Source organism: Rosa chinensis, chromosome 7 (genome assembly GCF_002994745.2).
Source record: "Rosa chinensis cultivar Old Blush chromosome 7, RchiOBHm-V2, whole genome shotgun sequence".
Lineage (NCBI taxonomy): Eukaryota > Viridiplantae > Streptophyta > Magnoliopsida > Rosales > Rosaceae > Rosa > Rosa chinensis.
The window spans coordinates 62,594,124-62,618,523 of record NC_037094.1 but is presented as its reverse complement, the minus strand read 5'-3'; the positions used below and the strand labels follow the sequence as shown (position 1 = coordinate 62,618,523).

The 24,400-nt window shown below is 37.2% G+C and overlaps 1 protein-coding gene across 1 annotated transcript; it reads right to left on the bottom strand.

Moving 5' to 3' along the window:
- Window positions 1-3,658: 3,658 nt before the first annotated feature.
- On the bottom strand, window positions 3,659-23,516 carry LOC112175734. The gene is made up of 6 exons (XM_040511557.1): window positions 23,383-23,516; window positions 22,390-23,253; window positions 16,552-16,656; window positions 15,657-15,794; window positions 15,358-15,470; window positions 3,659-4,273 (listed from the first exon to the last, which is right to left on the bottom strand). Exons 1-6 carry the CDS (start codon window positions 23,447-23,449, stop codon window positions 3,659-3,661), a joined length of 1,902 nt encoding a protein of 633 aa, XP_040367491.1. The 5' UTR covers window positions 23,450-23,516.
- Between the last annotated feature and the right edge of the window lie 884 nt (window positions 23,517-24,400).

Here is a 24,400-nt window from a genome sequence, read left to right as displayed (position 1 = left end):
GATGGTAGCTCAGACATTGGTAATGCGCACCAATATTTCTACTTGGGGTTATGCAATATCGCATGTAGCTATGCTAATTCGTCTACGACTCATAGCCACTCAACTTTTATTTGCGTTACAACGAGTGACTGAATGCGAGTCTAATATCTCGTACTTATGCATATTTGAGTGTGCAGTTTATGTGCCAATTACGCTGCCACAATGCATCAAAATGGGTCATTGCAACAAATGCATATATATATATATATATATATATATTTGTGTTGGATATAAATCTCCAACTATAAGTCCGCTATGTAGAACCCTTTACTGGTGATCTTTTTTCCGCTAGATTTGCTGATTGTCACTTTGATGAGACAGTCTTCCCGTCGTTAAGAGGAGATTAGAACATCAACGTTCAACAGGAAAGACAAGAATTGTCATGGTCGATCCCCATTATGTCTCATCTGGATCCCCTAAAAGTGACGAGATCACATATACCTGATGCAAACATGCCTGCAATGATTGATGTCCCACAAGAGGACATGGTACCACCTAGAAGAGATGGGCACGACACCACTACCATGGATGGTGGCGCCACCCAGAAGAGATGGGCACAACACTACCACCATGGATGGTGGTATGGTGACGCCACAAGGTGGCATAATGGCATCATAGGCCATGGGTTCCACTAGAGAGCATAGGAGTCCTATAGGTTCAATGGATTCTTGCCCTTGGAATAGAGTGAGTTTGGCACAACTTGATCCATTGATCATTGATACTCAAAACATGAGAATATTCCAGATTGTGGTTATGTCTAAAAGACATCGTTGGTGGATGCCTCAATATTAGAACCAATTCCTGTGAATATAGAGATCTTTACAAACTACACTAGTGTACATAAGAACGTGGGATTATTGAGGCCAATGACATCAAACCTTGCTCCATTGAAGAATGCCAACGTAGAGAAAATTGGCTTAAATGGAAAGATGTGATCTAGGTTGAATTGGATTCACTAACGAAGAGGAAAGATTTCGGGCCTGAGATGCCAACACCTCCTAACATAAAAAATGTTGACATTAATAGGCCTTCGTTAGATAGCGTGATGAGAAAAAGAGATGGTAATCTTGCTTTATGGAGCAAGGCTTCTCACAAAACACCTTGAAATTGACTACGAGAAGACATATTCTCTCGTAATGGATTTCATTGCACTCCACTACCTTGTAATTTTAGTAGTTTCCGAATAACTGAACATGCAGCTTACAAATGTGGTCACTATGTATCTTTATGGGGATCTAGATACGGAATATAATAATGGTTCTTGTGAACTTTACATACCCAAGTCAAGTGGCTCTAAACCACGGAGCGCGTTTGCAATGAGGTTGAAACGCTCACTAAAGTGACTACTTGATTGGGAAGAGATATGATGAACTATGCCCGCGTTTCCATGACAAGTTCTAGATTTGCAATTGTCGCAGTTTATGTTGATAAACATAATTGGAACCCTTAAGAGTTAAGGGAAACCACTGAACACCTGAAATCCGAGTTTGAGATGAAGGACCTTGGGAGAACATGGTTTTGTCTATGTTTAAAACTTGTATACTGTGTCAATGAATACTTTGGCATTTTAATAAATTCAAGATGCACTCGCATGACTATCAGTAGTCTTGACCCTAAGAGGGATACATTTCGTCCTAAGGATGATGATGAAGACATGTTTATTGGCAGAAGTGTCTTACCTAAGTGCAATAGGTGCATTATTGTACTTAACAAAAAACAAGACCGGACACCTTATTTGTTATGAATTTGTTGGCTAGATGTAGCCTTGCGCCAACGTGATGTCATTGAATTGGTGTAAAGATAATCTTTCGATACTTAAAGGGGACGATAGATATGTGCTTGTTTTATCCCTACAGAGAGAAGAGAAATGACAAAATTATGGGATTGGACGCCATACAGCAAAGCGTCGCCGTCTACACTGCCGTGGTAGGCTATGTCGCCGCCGCCAGCACTGCCGCCGTCACCAAGGGTGGGCGGCCTCACCCACCTCCCTTACATCAAAATGATGGTGATGTTTTGATGGGTTTTGCTGATGTAGGGTATCTGTCTGACCCTTGCAAAGGTCGCTCCCAAAAGGGTTATGTCTTTACCATAGGAAGCACCACGATATCTTGGAGGTCTACAAAACAAACCCTTGTTGCTACTTTCTCGAATCATGTAGAGATTATTGCTCTACATGAAGCTGTGCGTGAATGCATATGGCTAAGATCTATAATTAGATATATTCGAGGAACTTGTGGTTTGAAGTCTACCACAGATGAACCTACATGCATTTATGAGGATAATGTAGCTTGTATTGATCAAATGAAGTTAGGTTTCATCAAGGGCAACAACACCAAACATATATCAGAGGATAATGTAGCGGACTTATTCACCAAGTCGTTACCTAAATCCACATTCGAGAAACATGTGAAGAGTATCGAATTGAGAAAGTTATTCGAACTCCCATGATTGTAGTAATCAGGAGGAGATGTCAACATCAGGAGGAGGTATGATACCTACATGTTTGATCTCGAAGAATGAAGGACATGTTGTACTCTTTTTCTCCTCCTTGAGGTTGTTTTTGTCCTACAGAGTTTTTATTACTCTAGCAAGGTTTTTAACGAGGCAACAATCAATGCGTCACCACCAAGTTTGACAGCACAAGGGGTAGTGTTGAAGAATGTTGACATTTAGTGTGCCTTGTCAAACTATGATTAGTTCTATAATTGTAATAGGAGAGATTTCCTACTCCAAGTTAGAATAGGAATCCTTGTACTCCAAGATTATGTACTTTGTAATTCCTATATATAGGGTTCTTATTATCAATGAATACACACAACTATTCCCCCAATTCTCTCTACATTCCAATTTCCTTAAACAAAATCCAGCAAAAGATATATGATCGACACTTACCAAAGCACATAACAAACCTTCAATTGCAAGGAAAGTACATTTATGGGTATCTAATAAAACCAGAAGCTGCTTGGAATTGCAATTTAATTGTTTACCGAGTTCACCTATCCAGTGCAAAAGGATACAAACTTAAAGACATACATCATTGATCGATTGATGGTTTTTTATTTGAACATGTATAATTGTTAATTTGGCCAGCTAGTTGTTATGTTGGCATAATTTCATTCTTGGGTCCTGGAGTTTGATCAGACGGCCATATTAGCCACCAATTTCATTGTATTTGTTCTTTTTCAATTTGATCCTAACCACGTAGTACAAAAAATCAACAGTGCAGCATCAGTTTTCCGGTGAAATAAGCTGACTTCGGCAAAATCAAAATGTTGAGCAGTTCAATACCGAGCCAGTCAGTCGATCATTGATTCATGCCGTAAACTACACAGACTCTACTTTTGTTTTTTTGGCTACCATCTTCAGGAAGTCAAAATAAATTTGTTCCTGTTGTTCAATAATAATTTGTAACAGAGTGAACTACAAAGCATGGAGAACAATTGGGTGAAAAAGCATGTTGGATAATATAATACCTTACTGCCAACAATGAAACAACAATGAAATCCGAAACGAAATCCAAAACTAATTAAATACAACTTGAATAAAAACTGACTTTGGATGTATTATCTGATTGAGCTGCAAATCCAGAGATATACACCACGAATAACATCAGAATTCAATACCACTGTTTGACTTTCCTGTTGAATATTCCCGGTCCATAAGTAGAAATGAAAGTCTGCACAAGGAGGGGAAACAACATCCACACAAATGAGGTCACTGGGATACTAGCAACCAAGATGCCTGGAATAGGAACCCATGAATATTTTCCATGAAGCATAATGACAAGGCCACAAGAAAATGCGATCATCATGGTGGCAATAGCGATGAAGAGGGTTAAAAGACCTATCATCATCTTTGTGGGTAAGTTTTGGAGGAAATCCTCTTCTGCATAACGTGATGTGAGGATTCCCAAAAATATAATAACTGAAGTTGTGGAAAAAATGAGGAATATAGTATCTGAAGCTATAAACACCAAAAACAAGTTTTCGTTTATGAACATTGGAATGCCTGATGTACCATTATTTCCACCAGGAATTGTGAATGCTGCGGCAAACATGATGGTAACAATCAAAGCACCTACAACTGTACAAGAAGTTGCTGTCCCTTTCATTGATATTTCTGCCTCCACCATCAATTTCTCATGATTCTTATGAAATAGTTCACGAGCTGTCAAATCATCTGAAGTATTTCGAGTCTCATGTGCTGCTAGAGGAACAATACTCTCGACCTCCTACATTTCATTTTGAATAAAAAAGTTAATTAGTTTGCACACGAAGTAACTTATTAATTCTTCGAGCCTACAACCCTTCAACATGTATGCTTTAAGAGGTCACCATCTTATTATTAATATTTTTTTATGAGGGTATTTGGATGGGAGGAGGTAGCCCACTAGTCCAGGAACAATATTAGCCACTTGTGGCTTGCAAAAACCCAACTAACATCTGAGTCCAGTGCTGATTACCAAATGAGATCAATCATACCTCGTTGGCCCAAGGTTTTTCAGCATCTTTTGTAAACTACGTATTCTTTGTACATTTTTAAAAGAAGAAAAGTATTTGGTATTATATATGCCTTGTTTTATCATATAGTCTGGTCGGAGACTGGTATAGAGGTTAGAGCTTTGTGCATTCGGGGTACTTAATGGGAATTTGAGTGTACATTGATTTCTTTTAACCATACTTTAATTTGCCTTGTTCTAAGGAATGAAAATTCGAAGAACATTATGAGTTTTAATCGATTAATTGTGTGATGTTATAAATTATTTTGAAAAGTCTGCGATACATACCTGCATATCATACACACGTTTATAAATAAATGCAATAATATAATTGCTTCCATTGTAGTAACGTGAGTCATTTCTCATATAATCTTAGTTCTATTAGAGATAGATACTCCACTTAAGATAGTAAGTGGACTTAAACTATGAACCACTATGAATTTTAGTACATCAAGTTCCAAAACATAAACTTTGATACATCAGATTCCAAGCCTGACCCAGCAAACATACACGACATCAATGACGCCGTGAGTTGTAGTGATAGGTATCATAATTTAAAGGGTAATTTGGTATCTTCAAATTTTTTACTCTGAGCACTCAACCCTCTCTCTTCTCTTACTGTGGGCACCCAGCTCTCTATCTCTCTCTCTCTCTCTCTCACTTGCTTGCACAGTGTAGCGTGCAAGCAGCACCACCACCCTTTAATCATCAGTTTCTCTAGCCCTTCACATAACTCAACCCACACCTTTAACCACTGACCACCGCTCGACCTTCACAACTGACCTCGGACATGACCGATGGCCAATTAGTCTCCAATCATCACCCATCACCTACATCGAGTGACTTTGATTGAATCCAAACTATAATTTCGATCAAAACAACGCAAACAAATCAAAAAACCTCAAGGCCCCATTTGGATACTGAATTTGAATTTGGATTTAGATTTAAAATTTTCAGACTTAAAATCTCTAGGATTGTGAATTTACTGATTTCAAATGTTGTTATTTGAATTGTAATTTTTAGTGTAAGGATTTCATGGGAAGAAATTTACCCAGATCGTGATGAGAAAACAACAACACAAAGAAAGAGAGTGAAGTTTATGACCATAACATGGTATTTCTATTTTTTCTAGATAGCCCAAATCACCATAAGTAGTTTTTGAAAGATATTAGATTGCAAAGTGCAAGATTTCACAAGCATCCTTTCTTTGAATTGAAAGACAGGTGAAATATGTACCTGAGTATTAAAAGTTAGTGCTGCATGTATGGTGGCTGTAATGTGACACCCGTAGAACACGTGATTAATATCTTCAAAGAAGTGCTGACTGAACAAACACTTAGTATCACCCTAGGAACCGTTAGTGAGTAATCTTGCTTTAGTTTGTAGCAGATTGTTACATGATCTCCATACACTGATCTTAACCTTTTCTAGAACATTTACTTTCCATAAAACTTTCTGAAGATTTTTAAATGGATCACCATTAGAAGATTAGGCCAAAGCATCACCTAGTACCTTGTCTCTAGCTATCCAATAGGCAGTCTTGACAAAGAAGAAACCCTTACTCTCTAACCTCCAAGTGAATTGATAAGCTAATTGGTGCCTACTAATGTGAATGCATTTAATCCTTTCCACAATATTAGGCTGGAAAAGATGATGCAGTTCTGGAGTGAACCTAGAGTTTGCGTCTTTACAGATGAGCTCTAACTATTTGAAATTCACAATTAACAGGCTGAGAGAGCACGTACCTTGAAATGTCTGGGATCCAATTATCTCTCCATATATTGATACTAGTACCATTTCCAACCCTTTAATGCACCCTAGCAAATAATACAGACCTTGCACTGTGAATGTTGCCCATGAAAAAGAAGGTGAATCACCAATATAGCTTCCCAAGAAGAACATTGAGGGTAGTACCTTGCTTTGAATACTTGTGATGCTAAAGAATGAGGCTATGTTACAAATCTTCAACCTTGCTTTGCCAACATTGCAAGATTATAAGCATGCAAATTCTTGAAACTAATGCCTCCTTATTTGGTTAAACATAACCTATCCCATGACCCCTAATGGATCCTTTTCTTATTGTTTGTATTACCCCAAAAAAATTGTGTCACCACAAAGGGATTTAGGCAAAAAGTAGCAATTCATGGCATAGATAGACATAGTTTGCGGTACTGCCTTGATGAGTAGTTACTTGCCAACAACACTTAGTATTTTGGATTTTCAACCCAAAAAACTCTATGTCATTTTCTCTTGAATATAGGCAAACTTTTATGTTTTTGATCTTCCAACTTTAAGAGGAAGTCCCAAATATTTGTCATGATCAGTTTCCAGCTTGACCTCAAATACACTAGCCAATGTCTCCTGCATCTCCTGAGTAACATTCATGCTGAAGACAACACTACTTTTCTAAAAATTCACCTTCTGGCCTAGAAGCTTGCTCATACAGATTGAAAATAGCTCTATATAACCAACACTCCTCTTCAATGGCAGCTCCAAAGAGGAAGTTGTTGTTAGCAAAGAAAATGTGATGCAAAATGGGAGTTTCAGGGCACATTTTTAAACCCATCAATTGATTTGTATCAACAACTTGAGTAATCAAAGAGGACAAACCCTCTACACACAGAATAAATAAATAAGGTGATAAATGGTCACCTTGTCTTATACCTCTAAATAGGGTGATGCAATTAGTAATCTAACCATTTATCAAAATTGCATATTTCACAGAAGTGATACACTACATAACAACTTAAACCCATCTGTGTGAGAAAACAAGTTTAATCAACATAACCTCCTCAAAACTCCATTCCAGCCTATCATAGGCTTTACTAATATTTAGCTTTAGAGACAGAAAAAAAAAAAAAAAAAAAAAAAAACCTTCTTCTTGGTTTCTAAGCTTGTGCATAATATGTGCAGCTTCAATTGCTACAAGAGCATTATTTGAAATGAGCCTACCAAGAACGTAGGCACTTTGAAGTGATTAGATAATTTCATATAGAATGCACTTGAGTCCATTGGCTAACACTTTTGAACTGATTCTGAAAAGCACATTACACAAAGCAATATGCCTTAGCTGTTGAGCCTCTTTTACATTCTCAACTTCAGGGATTAAGTCAAGTATGTAAGATTAGTATTTTGCTATATATTGGCAGTTCCAATAATGTGTCTAACTTCCAAACAAACTTCAATACCAATAATATCCCAATATTTTTGAAAAAAGAAGGGTGATATACCATCCAGTCCAAGACTCTCTGAAGAATGCATTCGAAACAAAGCCTTTTTATTCTCAGCATCAGTGTAAGGTGACAATAAGGTTGCATTCATCTCTTATATTACCTTAGTGGGCACTGTAACAAGCACTTGTTCAATAACATCACCATTTACAAGACCAACTTGAAACACTTGGGTAAAGTATTCATGCAAAATTGCTCTAAGGTCTTCTGGTTCAGTCTTCCATTCACCAACCGAATCATTTAAGCCCTTGATAATGTTTTTGCTTTTCCTGGTAGATGCCTTTCTATGAAAAAAAAAAAGCAATGTTTCTATTCCCTTATTTCAACCAAAGAGCCTTTGATCTCTACCTCCAATAAGTTTCCTGTTGAGTAAGAAAAGTACAGTATTAAATGTGTAACTGTCTTTGCTCTTTATATTCTAAAGGTGAAAAGGGTTGTCCTGATGTCATTCATTTTTTCCTGCAAAACTCTCATGTCATTATGCTTTTCTGAAAGTTCCTCATTGTGCCATTGTAATAAGTGAGTGCCTATATTATTGATTCTTTCAACAACCTGTGTTAAAGGGTTACTTGAAGGGATTACAGACTAACCTACTTGAATGATATTCTTATACTCAGCGTGTGTATACCACATCTCTTCAAACCTAAAACATTGTTTCGGTCTCCTTTTGTTCATTCTAGTGGCATTCACTTTGTTGACACCCAAAATTCCACAAGTCAATTTTATAAGCGACACACGAAGAGATGACTCATTAAACCGACAATCTTGTTAGGCCTTCAAGCAAGCTCATTGTAGCCCAAAAAAAGGTCTAGTTAACTAGAAATAGTGCAAGCCCAAATGCTCAAGCAATTAACATGCATCTTCAAGAATTCGTCACGCCAAATTACCATGCAATACACGTAGACCCAAGCTACGTTTATACACATGGGGCTTATATGGAGGGATGTGGTGTGGAAGGTAATGGATTCTGTGAGGCTCATTGCTAAGATAAGGCCCATCGACGATTTTGGACTTGGAGACCAAAATTCAAGCTTGAGGGACCAAAATCTTAAAATGGGCTAGTGGAGAGATGAAAGCAGGCCCAACAAAACTTATAGCCCACCAAAGTCATTCCCTCACCCAATGTGCATTAAACTAATCTCTAGCCCAAAACCCATTTTCTCCCCCAAACCAGAAACATAGTTCTAACAAGAACTACTGTTGGGATTGGTGTTTTACAATTTTTGGTAAGAACCCAGAATCTATGGAGAAGCTTTCCAATTCATATCCTCAATAATCCTACTTCAATTTCCAATAACCCTAAGACTTTGTGATCATGAATTACAATAGCAGAAATTAGGGGATTAGAATCCCCCAAAGATCATAGCAGCGTAGAATCTGGGATTATCACAGTCCTATACCAATACCACTGACCTCCACTCTCATATCCTGAACGAGCTTCCACTCTTTTGGTTTCATAGAGAAAACAAAACCAGAAAGCTTTAGAATTATCCCACCAAAACTGAGAATACTCCTTCAAAACTTTCAGTTCTTATCATTGATCTTCCCCGCCTACTCCACTATAAAAAGCAGGTACATTGCCGTTGGAAATCAAGCTAGAATGACCCAGAAATTTCAAGCAAGGGATCAAGCTTTATCTCTAATAAACCTTGCCATCAATACCCAAATAGCCTTATCCCAAACCCAAAACCATGCCACTGCTGGAATTTCATCCTCACTAAACTCACAGGCATCTAGCTCCTACACCATATCCATTTATAAGCTCCATATTCTGAAACCAATTCCAATTACTACTTAAACCATCCAGCTAGTTACAAAAAAATCGTTCATGGGTCACGCCTTTGATCGATTTTGGGCCTGGTCTTCACTCTATCAAGAGGGCTATTGCTGCTGGAAATTCAAAACCCAAACTGGCCCTCACACACTTCAACTAGAATAGGGAAATGATCAGACTCAAAAGGTTCTAGAGTCATAAACCTAGAATAAGGAAACCTGTGTCTCCACTGTAGTGTACAAAAACCACAATCAACCTTTCTTTAGTGTGTTTGTTTACCCAAGTATATTTGCTAGCTACTTGAATACTTCATGTCGATCAAGTCACAAGAGGTCATAGTATTATCAAACTGAGCCATTACAGCACTTGCTCTGGAGGCCATCTAGATTTATCTACTCTACACATCATTTCATTAAAATCCCCAGCGATAAACCATGGAAGAGAGCAACCCTCAACAGCAAGGTCTTGAATCAATCGCCATGTTCTATGCCTATGGTTTCTTGATGCAAAGGCATAAATATCAGTCTATCTCCATGCAGTATCAGATTTTTAATCAAGCTCAGTTGGTATCATAGATCATGATGATTTGTGTTAATCAAACTAGAATAGCAAAGGTACACTTGTTTTCTCCTTTTCTTATGGGTTACTACTCATTTATTGAAGGTCTTCTTGGTATTCTCGGGAAGGTGGTCTAGAGTGAAGACTCCAAACCAATGATTTTGAAATCCACTTTCCTGTTTGTGGTTGGTGAAATGTTTGCTTGATCGATTTGAGAGTAATTGGAATTTTCTTTGTGATAAGAGAGATACAGTGCAGTAAAAGAAGAACATATAACATGGTTGGAAAATTAATGGGGATTTCAACACGTAGGAGGTAGAAGTTAACTATGTTTAGTTCTTCTTCTCAGACCCGACATATCGAACTCGAGTGTGGATGGATGGATCATTTGGCTTCAATTAGGCTCTAGTCGGTCTTACTGAATATGATGGAGTCTAGAACATCAAATGAATGCTTCTCAAGCTCCACTCATACTAGATCATTCTTCAAGGGATCCCACTAACATTTCGATCTTATATGAATTTTAGGCTGATAAGAAACACGTTTAGTAACATGAAGGATTTAGAAATGCCATCTTTTCGTAAAGGTAATATTTGGATATAGATCAAAATCGAGTCTCTTAGCCTTTGCTCTTGAAATGAAAATATTGGTTTGAAGATGATGTCGAGATCATAGTTAGGTTTAGGTTTAGGTTTGAAAAACTCTTAGGCTGTTAGGCTGTTTGTGGATTTGTGACTCTTGTTGGTTTACCTTACTTGAGATCACAATTAAAGGAGGTTGAGACTCTAGACTGAAGATTTTGGACCATATTGGGTGTCAGACATAATAGTGGTGCCATTGAAGGCTAAGGCTAACTTGCTTCAAAAGATTTGTGACCCTTGCTGATGTTATGAGTTTTGACCTTAAGGGAAAGAAACATGCTAAATATAATTTATTTTCTTCAAGTTATTCAAGTCAATTTTTTGCAAAAATTGCTTCTATAAGCTAGATATGATGTTTCTTCTTCTGCCACAACTGGGAACTTAGATAGGAGAGGTAGTTATTGATTTTTCCTTGGAGAGCAAAGTAGTTTTTCCTTAGATAAGCTTGCATGAAGTGAGCTTAATATTAATTTGTAATGATTGGTATTTTTTTAGGTATGGAACCGTCTTGAGATACTAGTTCTTGGTTTCTTTTTTGAGGGGAATAGATATATTCATGTGATCAAAAGATCATACGACCCATGCAAGGTCAAAGATCACCCATTACATTCCCTAATCAAGTAGTGGACTGACTGCATATTTAAAAATGACTATTAGTGTAGAGTACTACGCCTTGATCACAATTAAGCTACAAAATGCAACCAAAAAAACTAGTACACTCGCCTAAAGGCCTTTTTGGTGTGCATTAATACTGGCCATTGGACTAAACATTGTAACATCTAAAAGAACAAGGTATACAGGGCCAAGGCCCACTACACCCATAAGAAAAATGTGGAGTATTATTAGACAAATTAAAATTACAAAACAAAATAAAGTTCGAGCCCAGAGCAAAGCCCGGACCCAAGAATGCTCAAACCCTAGCCAAACCTCCAATTAAACTAAAGCAGCCACCACTCCTTCATCACATTTTTGAGACACTAGCTACCACCAGTAGTGGACACTGGATGACCCACCACCCTGCCATCATCGCCAGCATACCGACAAGAAGCGCCACCTCACCCAAACACCCCTTCCCCACATGGTTCTGAAGCACCCATACTAGATCGGAAAACTCCGATCAGAATAGAGCCCGTCGAAACCCCACCTCAACTCCATCCTACCAACTACCACCGATCAAAGGGAAAAGAGTGCCAGTACCACTAGTTTTCCCTCGACAGGGCCTCCAAATGATCTTAAGATGCACCACCACCAACACAACTTGCAATCTCGACAGGGTCCAAGCCATGCCACCGCAGCAAGGACCGAAAAATGACCTTATCAAAACTTCTCCGCCCAGCTGCACTCACCGCTCATCGACAATGCCAACAGCCCTCCAAGCTTACCAAAAGAACCCTAGCCACCCTTTGCTTTCTCGGGAAATTGTGTTAGTGATAGGAAATTGGATGCACCTAGTTCCTGGTTTCTTAACCTAAACGCAGCTTGAAATACTAGTTCCAGCCTTCCAGGTTTCTTAACCTAAGTGTATATATTGGCCATTAATTTTTTGATTCATAATTCAATTAATTGTTTACTGAAAGATTAAAGAAAACAAAGAAGACTTCATCCAATTAACAGTATTTTTTTTAATAGTTACAATCATAATAAACACCAATACATTGACGATATGAAATAAAATAAAATAAAACACTATTAAATAATTATCATAAAAGTATAAAACTAAATTTAGAAATTTTTCCCAAAAAAAAGTGAGGAAAAGCCCAGTAATATTTGGTATAGTGGCATAAATCTCCCCTTTAAATTATAAGTGAGACCGGAGGTCGTGAGTTTGACTCAGAATAGACTAATTATTATATATGAGTTCTTTATTTGATAAAAAAAAAATGGAGGAAAAGATTGATACATAAAAATAGTTCTAAAAGGATGTTAATTTTCTAATCAATAATTTAGGATGTCCAATTTGACCGTGAGACAAGAGTTTATGCCAACATTTATTTTCTAATTTTATTTGATTTTGATAAAGAGACTTTGACATAGCATAGCATCGTGTATTATAGTACTTTTCTTTAGTGATGCTATGCTATGTCAAAATCTTATTATTTTATTCTTTTGAGGAATAAATAATTTCATTACTTATCCATGGCCAGAAGGTATGTACATCAGATGCTGTCTCATACCAAAATCATAAATGGCACAAGCTACCAAGCAAAAGACAGGTGACCCTTACTGTTAACACATATACTCACTTATTGAGCCTAATAACAAAAAAATAAAATCCTGACTACTGACCTCCCTTTGAAAAGTAACCTAGTTGCCTAGAGACCTCAATTGATGTACAACTAGAGAAACTAAGATGAAAGTAGTAGAAGACCATACTTCTAGTATTAGGCAAGAAGACCAGGAAAGTTTAAAACTTTCCTTTGCCCTTGTCTCTAGGGCTAGAAACAGTACCAATAGCTGCAGGATCTTCATGAAGAGGTTTGACACCGTCATACTTTTCAAAGCAAACCAAGGCTCGATCAAAACACCAACCCTCACCTCAGAGTAGCTTGTTGCGATCACGCACTGATTCAAAGGAGAACAAGAATAAATCTCAAGCCCATTCTTGAACCCTAAATTCTGCCGTAGTATCAACCAGCTTGCGGGTCAGAGGTTTTCCAATCAAGAAAGGTTGGGAGGACCTGCGAACTAGGCCACCACCAACCTTTCCTAGGTCAAGAGCGCTGCCTCCTTCAGCGATGGCAAAGGAAGCAGCAAAACTTGCTGTGATAGCATCAATGGATCGGAAGCCATTGGATGGAGAGAAGTGGAGAAGAGAGCGATAGAAGGAGGCTAGGGCGTCGTTGAAGACTAGATTGAGAGAAAAACTCTCCCAGGGTTTTTTTACCTTGGACTGAGATTTGTTCAAAACTAACTTGCTTCCAAACTCATCATGCACTGAGTGATATTATTTTTCTTAATTTATGTCAAAATCCTATTATCAAAATCAAATAGAATTAGAAAATAAATGAAGGAAAATGTCCTAACTTCAAAATTTTAATATTTCTATGTACTATATAAAACACCTTGTATCTATAGTTTTATTGACCTAGCTCTGCTAGGGTTTACTCGACGGCTACGGCCTTCGACAAAATTTTCAATCTGACCGACAACGTTGATCTTCGACTACGATGGCGGGTATATCATCCCTTCTTTTGTCTGGCTGGTTCGTGGCCGGCGGTGGTGGGGGTGCTCTCCGGCTTACCCATCTTACTTTTCTATGTGGTTTTCTTTGAGGTACAAGGATCGTGATGGAGGCAGGATATTGGCTGACTCTAGCGTCGTCTCGTTTGGGAGACAGTTTGGTGGCGGATGGAATTGATTGTGGAACCGACGGAGGTCGTCGGGGTTGGTCTGTCGGTAAGAACAGATTTTGGACTGTTGAGGTGACTTTGGAGCCAAGATTGATGGCGGATAGTGCTGAGACCCCGTCGACTAGGCATGTAGGTTTTCGAGGTTGGGCATGGGCTGTGCTTGAAAGGGATGCCGACGGAGGTTTTGGGGTAGAAGACCGGAGATCTACGGTGATGGAGGTCAACGGTGGCGTACAACCTGAGTGGGCTGCCTTGTCTCCTTGCTGGGCAGACTGTTTCTGGGATCCTTGCTTTGGGCTTTCCAGGCTAGGGTTGACAGGATGGGCTTTGTCCCATGGATGGAAGTGGGTAGGCTGGGTCTTAAGCCTTTTCAAGGACTGGTCTATCTTTGGAATGGGGGTGGAGGGTGATTTCTCACTTTCTATTCCCTCTATGAATAAGGTCTCTATGGCCTATACCATTGTTTAATTTTTGTTTGGGTCGCAAAAACCAGTGCCTTAGTTAGAATCTTTTTAATGTAAACTTCGAGGTTTCTTGGTTTTTGTTAGAATAATGGTGCGTGAATTTACTAAAAAGTGGGTGTACTCAGGATTTCTGGGATTTTATTCTTCTAGAATAGGGTTTATGAGGTTCTAAGGAATGATACTTTTTGTCGACCTCATAGAGGTGTTTCGTTTTTGTACTGCTTGCTGAATATTAAAGAAAGGGCTTACCTATTTCCATCAAAAAAGAAAACAAATGTTGGAATATCTAAAATTAGAAAATCAATGTTGAAATAAACTCATGTCTAATTTTAAAGTAATTAGTCAAATGGCTAATTTTGTATATAGCTTATTCAGAATCAATTTGATTAATTACTTTATTCATGATTTCAAGTTTATATGACGAACTGTATTTATAAGTACACAATCTCCAATTAGTTTTTTTTTGCAAGGCCAATCCTAAATAAGTTATATTGTTAATTGTTCGGGATGAGGAAACTCGATCTTTTGAAGGAGAACACGCACACACACACAATCTTGTTCACCTAAGAGACAGTTTTAAGAGATTGTGAGGGACAAATGCATCTCAACCATCTGTGTTAAATTTAAAACATGAAATTGTAATAACTTAAAACTGTGCATTTGTTCAGTTGTCAGATTCACTTGTCTCTCACAATCCTTTTAAAAACTTTCCCTTAGATGAGTAGGGCTTTACACACACACACGTATATTAAATGCATATATAAGTACCTATAAATATAGTTATATATAGAAATTCTAACCTTAAACCATTGCAATTCTCTTTGCATTTGCAAACTTGCACCTTGAATATGATTAGACTGTGAAAAGGGAGATAAATTCCCTGCAGCATGTAGCATACTATTTTTAAAGCACGCTGTGTTAATTCCATATAGATTTCTCTTTTCTTCCCCAAGACCGTAGATAAGAGAATAAATTTCTTATTGACGACATTCAATGGCGAAATGAAATATGCTTCTTCCTTTTTCATCCAAGATGTTCACAAGTTCTGCGTTTGCTTTACAAATACGAGTGATAAACTCAAGATCCCCTCGTTCTATACCTTCGAAGATTGATTTCTTCATCAAATCAAGTTGCACAAGTGTAAGATCATCCCTATTTCTTGTGGCTTCACCCATGCAACGTATAAATTCAAACATCCGAACATGGATCAATTTCATTTCATATATGCGATTGATTCCTAGGTTGACATTGAAAACAATGTTAACTTACTAACAAGCAAAATTTAAATGTAGATAAAAAGATAAACAATGTGAGTGTAGGCATGTAGCATACCCAAAACATCAAGGAGGCTTTTAACGAGCCTTTTATGTAAACTCACAACTGCATTGCAAATTCCAATATGTTGGTAAAAATTCTTTAAAAACTGATATACATATATGCTATGAAATAATATATGTAAACAAAATAAACAGAGAAGTTTAATAAACTTTTTCTGAGACTAAATTGCCATATTAGGATTAAGATAACTAATGGGTACTCTTCAAAATGTCATGATCAAATTATCACTCTTCCATTTCTTTCTTCTAGAGGAGAAAGAGATGTGAAAGGCAAGGAAGTAGATGAGTTGGCTCATTTTTCATGATATAATTCACAACAGTTTAGAGATGATATAAGTATATTTATAATCTCAATATCTCACATTCACTTGTCTATTTTTTATATTTTTAATCAGTTATATAAATTTTCTCCCATTTGTATTTGAATATTTATTTCTCTACAATATTTAGCATGTCAGAGATTAAAACAATTCATTGAGACAAAGAAAGGGCACGGACATTTTGCCCGAGCGAGGGTGACATTTCGCACGCATAGTGACACTAATAAATTTTTAAACCTAACAACAGAATTGGAGTCTCTCTTGACAATTGAGTAGCAAATTTGAATAACAAACAACTAACAAATTAGAGTATATAACACTTATATATGCAACTTACCTGAGACATCGACATCCCTTTGAGTACCTCCATCATCTTCTGAGATTGAAACAGGTATAGAAAGATCATGAATATCAAAAATAGCGGGAGCTTGTATATTTATACCTATTTAAAAAACACGTAGAAGCACAATTAGTTCTGAAATTTTTTTTTTTACACTATTTTTCTTTTGAACCAAAATAACCATATAGAATAAGCTCAATGAAAATGATTACAATCATATCTAACACATCCAGAATACCTTCTAGAGCGTTATCAAAACCAAAAGGAACTAGTCCTAGCCTCAAGCCAAAATGACAATTACATACCCTTCTGCTGCCATCAGTATAGACATATAAGAAATTGTGGTGATACTACGATGGTACATAGAAATAGGTCTATTCATTCAATATTCGATGCTCACTTATTCTAAGCAAGCCTATAACAATATGAATGTAAAGCATAGTAAATAGGCAAAGTACAAAACATAACGTAACTTTCCAATGAGGAACTTGACCAACTTTCCACTCGGATCCCATAAGCGAAACCTGATAGAGTACTAGCCCATTAACCTAGTCCAGCATAGAGCCCAAATTTGAACCCACTTCCAAGTTCTCATATGATTAGGCGTCCAGATTACTTTGGGTACCCAAATTGGTCTGATTACCCAAAATGGTTTGGAAATTGAAACTGAATTGAGACCCCAAATTGATTTGTAGACTCAAATAGAAAAGGGCACTCCATTCCAGACATTTGTCACCACTGCTATCATCAGCGCCATCTTTCCATCGATCTCCTCCTTTATTCTTGCCACTAGTAGCCATTAGAAACTCGTGCCTCAAGATCGACGTTCAACTAACATCGCCGCCACACTTGTAATTCAGTGCACTACATCTCCCACACTCGCAGATTGGATTGCCTCCCTATGCTTCCAACCCGTATCAAATACAATCCGGATTTCTCCACTGCTCTGTGATTATCAGGAGCCTTTAAGGGCCCTCACCTTGGTCGCATTCGACCTAATTCCACCTTTGATTGCCACCTTGAGAGGCCGGCTGCAGTGACACCATCAGCCACTTCAAGTTCAGCCTGGTGAGATGTATTCAAGGGGAAAGCCGAGGATTCCTTTGGTGTAAAGAGGCGTTAGATTATTGCGCTAAGGCAGCGAGAGGTAAATGAAGATTTTATGCTTAGTGTCGGCACCATGTACCAGTGGTAGAGTCCCAGGCCATGGTGGCTAGAGTTTGCATGCAATCTTAACCCCCTGCAGCGAGGGTGAGAGCCTGAGAGCCTTTTTTTTTTTTACTATTAACAATTAGTAAATTAGTATGAGAGAATTTCACAAATGGCCACTCAACTATGACTCATTCGACTTTAGTCACTCAATTTTCAAATATATCACTTTGGTCACTCAACTATTACTCTGTCAATCACTTTAGTCACCCAAAGGGCATTTTATCTCACTTTAATCACTTCTCCTAATCATTCTAATACAGTTTTCTCAATTTTTCACAATTGGTTTGACGAAAATATCATTAATATTGTGGCAAATAATTTTTTTTTTAATGAAAAAAATTAACGAAGTGACTAAAGTGAATAACAAAGTTAAAGTTGAGTGACCAAAGTGATATATTTAAAATGTGAGTGACCAAAGTATCGAATAGGTAAAAGTTGAGTGACCATTTGTGATATTCTCCCAAATTAGTATAGCAGACACATATTGTGTAGCATCCAAATTTCATTTACTCACTTATTGCGATTAATTTACTCATAATTTGTGATTGGAGTTGGTCTAAGTTGTAACAAAAATGAGAAATTGGGTTAAAATTAGACTAGATCAATGGTTAGTCCCCTCTAATGTAACAAAAAGGAATTTCACTCAAAATCTACATGTTGCATGGAAGTGGACTTTTGCGCACTGAAAAACCGCAAACCATCCAATACCGCCCCGAATCTCCTTGAGGAAACCAAAACCAAACCTGGCCAGTCATTGCCGAAACAACACTGAATCGGCAAAAAGCCAAAGTTACTTGAAGCGAACCTCATATACAGAAATACAGTAAAGACTAAACCAGTACTCTTCCCTCTTTTTCTGCCTCCATCAATCAGCGAATGGTTACTGAAGGATGAAAAATGATCGCAGCCAACAAAAAAATAGATCAGGTCAGAGCAGTGCCGAGTAGATAGAACAGGTAGGTGAGGACATAGCCATAAAAGCAAACACAGATTGTAGGGGCAAAACCAAAATACCAGATACACACTAATCATACGCGCTATTGTTTTTAACTCGCACTCAACTTTAAAAGATAGAATGTGCCTACTTCCTATTAATTATTTTTTTTACTTTTAATTGACATGTATATTTTCTACCGGTTATCTAATGGTCCCACTATAAACTAGCATGCTCCTCGCCATCCCAACCCCAAGAAGGCAAGTATCATAATTTTCTTTCTCTACTAAGAGCAAGTTCACCCGTTGGGTCACCGGGTCACCTACTATTCACTGCATTTTAGTGTATATTTTCATTATCTGGGTCACGAAATACACTGTGCCCGTGACCCAGGGCACGAAATACACTGTGCAGGTCACCATGGTGACCCAGAAAGTAATCCAGGGTGACCCAGGGCACGAAATACACTGTACTCATGACCCAGAGGGTGAAAATAACACTAAAAAGCAGTGAATAGTGGGTGACCCGGTGACCCAACGGGTGAACTTGCTCTAACAAACAAACCACATTCAAACCCATAACTCATTTAGCCGGAAAAAATAAAATAAAAAAATGAGTAACTCGTACCTCTCTCTATCTCCCCTCGAAACCATTGAAGCAGTAACAAACCCTTCTCTTAATCACTTTTACCGTCAAATTTTCTATAACCTTTGGGCAATTTAAGGTAGAGTGGTAGACCGCATAGGTGTGAATCCTCAGTTCATATCTCAAGAATATGCTAGATCCATGATCTTCTTCTTTGAACAACTTTTGACAGGCTTAACAACATATATCAAAGAGTTTTGACCACAAACAGTCTCCGAAGTTAATTTGAGTCATTCGACACTTTGGTTTCCGACATTCTAAATCTATATCACATTGGTACTTCAAAATTAATCCCCAACATACTTCCAGTACTCTTCGTTAGTAACATTGTTAGCTCCTTTCTGTTGAGAGCATTTTCATCTTTCCCTTTCTCATGTTAACTAATTATATAATAGTTATCCTAAATACTTCTCCTTTTGCATATACTAGTACTTTTATGCTTTGAATTTTTCTTATTTTTAGTTAGTGATTGGTGACTAATTATCTTGATCAAGATAGTAATGGGTTTCGTGGCTGGGAGAGAAAGAAGGCAAGATGAAAATACCCTTAAAAAAATGGAGGAGTTTACTGTGTTATTAATGAAGGGTACTAAAAGTATGTTGATATTTAATTTTGAGGTACCAATGTGATAGTTTTAGAATATTGGGAACCAAAGTGTTGAATGGCCCAAATTTTAGGGACTTTTTGTGACATTTACTCTATATCTAAATTCCATCTTCTTGTTAGATAGATCTGTAACCCAAGCTTCAGCTTTTGTGAAACGCCAATGATTGGAACTTAAACCAAAACCGCGTTGGTTAAATTAACATAGTTGGTGTTGAAAAATTTCGATCAATTTCGGTGTTCTAGAAAATCAAGAGTCTAGTTTGGTTGCCGATATCGATCAATTCACCAAACTGAGTCAACCAAGTCTCCAATTGTTGCATAACATAGATTATAATTTTAAATTTTTAGTTATATTATATGCATAAAAGCTTCTGTTCAGACCTCTAAAATTGGCACTCGAACATCTCCTTCTAAATTTACACATTGAACTTTCATTTTTGTCCTTTTCTTGTTATTCTATCACCATCTCCTCATCCGCAAAAGAGATTGAGTAAAGACTAAAGAGGACTATTAATTCAATTGAGAATGAACATAGTATTTCTAGACCTATAAATGGATTGGGTTTGGAGTGGATCGACCTAAATCCGAATATGTATAGTAATAGCAAAGTTCAACCCAATCCGATCCAATTATCCGGCGGCCTAATGGATATTCGGTCCACTAGTTAGATCCGTTTATTGTAAAGAATATTTTTAAATTTTAAATAATAATATTAACTTTTTATCAGGATACTTCATAAAACTTCAATAAAATGTTGAAATGAAATTAATAGTATCACCGAATGTTAGAATTAAATAACCAAAATACTCCTTAGAACAATACACTAATAAGGTAAGAAAAAATATTGTGTTCGTGAAAAAAATAATAATAAATAATTATAAAAACAAACTGGATCATTAACAGATCGGATCAACCTAAATTCGTGTTTGATTCGTTAAATATACGGATTAATGGATCCTAACCATTACCAAATCGACGGATCAAATTTTCACTCCAAACTCGTCCAATAACCACGGATTCGAATTAAAATTCGGTCCGTTAACAGATCTAAGCAACTCCAACAGTTTCCCTATATTTTAATGTTCTATATTTTAGGGAAAAGTTAACTTCTTTTGCTCCAAAAGATTCCATATAACTATCCATATTTTAGGGATAGTGAGGAAAGAGAAAGCAAAATTCCCTAAATTTACAGCAATCTCTAAAATTTAAGGAAAAATTATGGAGATTTTAGAAGTTGCTGTAAAATAAGGAATCTGTTGGAGTTGGAGAAGAAAAATTGCTTAAAGCTTTGACTTTTGCTCCCCTAAAATACAAAAATTATAGGAAAACTGTTGGAGTTGTTCTAAGTATTTCCCAAGTCCTCCCACTACTATTGAACCTATGTAAGAATAAAAGGATGGTTGTACAAGTCAATTGAAGAAATCGAACACACCATAACTGTTTCTAATTGTTTCTAGATGAACTACCTATATAGAAGAAGAAAAACAATTCCAACCCATGCAATACCATCTACATATACCATTTTTGTTGCTCATTTCAACCCAATTACAGGTTGTTGCAATCAACCCAATTACAAATTGTAATTAACTCATGAAGTTTTGGATGGGACTCTAGTAGTGAAGCGAGCACGCCAAGGTCACAGAGGAAAGGAGGGGAAAAGGGAGAGGAAGTTGGGATCCAAAATTGCAATTTTTTTGTAAGGATAAAGTCAGAATTAAAAATAGACCATTTTTGCAAAACACACCCCCTCCATTTTGTTATGCACATGTTTGTGTGTAATGCTAATGAGAAAAGGAAGAGGGGTTGCAGTTAGAGAAAAAAGCTCACCCTAAATTTTTTCAAAAGATGTGAGATGTCTACTTATCAATTTAGGAGGTACGAATGAAATACTCTATGTGCATTGGAGATGCTTAAATCTACAATTTATCCTCTCAGTCTTGCACTACCTCTATCTTTCAAAATTGGTGGCACAATAAAAAAAATAACAATGCACATATATAAATATGGTGCTTTTCTAATTCTTATGGATCTAGAAATGAATTTAGTTGTATTTTTTTAATTTAAAAAAAAAATTAAACGTAAAAGGATATGACTAAATGCATTGACTAGTACCATGTAGAATATATGGATTAAAGATAGTAATTAGTTTGTTTAGTATATAGAGAGAAGAAATGTGATACTTACTATCATAGATCCATTTTTGCCAAAATTTGAGTTGCATTCCACTTAAGAATGCAGAGTGCATACGAGACAATACCAAGATCGGAGAATTGCCTCCATGTACAGTTTCAACCGTGGCCAACCTTGGGCAATTTGAAAGTAAGTCCCACGGAATGTCTGAAGTGGAGGTTATGAAGAAAATTATACATACCAATCAAATATTTAAGGAGTCACCACTCGGAAGTAATTGATTAAATATGTTTGAATTTAACTCTTACCAAATTCCTTCGCTCCAAGACAAAACACAAATAGTGAAGCACCTTGCCATCTGTTCTTTGGCGGCATTAAAGCTTCCCGTGGAGTAACGGAATAGAGATAGCGGCCCAATTGGAATTTTAACAACATGCAAGCCTCCACTACTGGAATGTAGTCATTGGGAGAAGCCACAATGCCAAGTATTTTCTGGTTCTTTGCAACCATGGGTTTAATCATTTCGATCACAGCTTCTTCACTGTACTCGTCTCCACGGTGGTGGCATAACCTTATGGCACGACCTAAAGCCGTATAGCCTTGTCCATCATTTATTTCCAAAGCTTCTTTTCTCATCAATGCTATCAACTCTTTCCCAATATGCACATGCCCTTTCAAGAGTGCTATGTGAAGAGCGTGGCAATTGTTGGAGTTTCCTATTTCCAAATCTTCTTCCCTCATCAACTCTGCCAACTCTTTCGCAATATGCACATTCCCACTCCCAGCTGCTACATGAAGGGCAGTTTCACCATTAGTTTTGTTTTTTATTCCCAAGCCCTGTTGTCTTATCAACGGCACCACCTCTTTCACAGCGTCCACATTCTCCTTCTGTACTGCTATGTGAAGAGCGGTGCAACCATTATCATCTCTTATTTCCAGATCTTCTTGAGTCATCAACAACACCAACTCTTTTACAATATGCACATGCCCTTCCCTCGCTGCAATGTGAAGAGCTGTAGATCCTCTAGCTGCTGGATTTCTTGCTCTTAGTACATTAGGAATTAGTAATGTAGCAAGACACTCCTTAGCATTTTCCCAGTCACCATTCACAACAGAATCAAAGAAAGGTTCATAGCTGGAGTCGAAGTGATAGTTGGAACTGTTCTGATTTCCTGGCATGCATCCCAATCAAGATGGGTTTTAATAATTAATCATCTTTTATTTTAATTCTACCAATTTTAACTTAATTAAAACATTATCCCACTACTCTTCATCTACTTAATTAAACAAAAAGAACATACCTCCTTCACCAGATTTTATTTCCAAGTCTTCATCAGCTGGTGTCAACTCCTCCCTCGCATCATCCATTTTGGTATAAAGACATCTGTTTCTCTCTTCTTTCTCTGACAAATAGAAAATTTAATTGGGATTTGTTCTAATTTCTTATATTTCGTGGACGTGAATATAGAGCAACAATCAGGGTGATAATGGTAGGATAAGCATACCAATGGGTCTATGATGTGTGCAACCTTTATGAGAACCATTTCATTTTCACTTTAAAACATTTCAAATTAAAAGTGAAGAGGAAAGACATCAAACTACAATAACTTATGTCGTTTTTATTTTATTTTATTATAACCTTATCACAATGTAATTGAGTTTATTTATTTATTTTTTATTTAATGACGTAGTTTATATAACATGGAGCGTACCTTTTTTTTCTAAACGTAATGTGTCGCGTGATTTGAACTGTTTCTCCAAGACCTCCCAGGCCATCTTGGCTGTGCGGGTTTCATTGATAAAAGAAAATGGTTGAGTCCCGCAAGAAATTTTAATTGCATGTAAAGCCTTGGCATTCTTTGTCTTCCAAGCCTTGTATTCAACTTCTCTCTCTTCTCGTTCAGGAGGTTTCATGTTGACGACATCCCAAAGATCTTCGGCCAACAAGTAAGTTTCAACCCGAGAACTCCATTCTTTATAGTTATATTGGTTAAGAACTTCCAAGACAATTGAATTGGAGGCAACTGTAATGCTCGCCATGTTATATAATGCTCAATCTGCCAAATGATTTAAGGTAATTTTAAGTCTATATGGAAATAAGAAAAGGAGTTATTATTCAATGAAATTAACCAAGTATAAGCTGTAAACTCACCGACAGTGAATTGGCTGGAAAAATCTTCGTAAAGCGGGTGCTTGCATATTCCGGTATGTGCAGAGGCAGTAGCCAAACTTGTTATTTATCTTAGCAAATCAGTAATTATTTAAAAAGACTTGGGCAGGAGACTTATTAGAAAATGAAGACAGTTCACCGCGAAATTA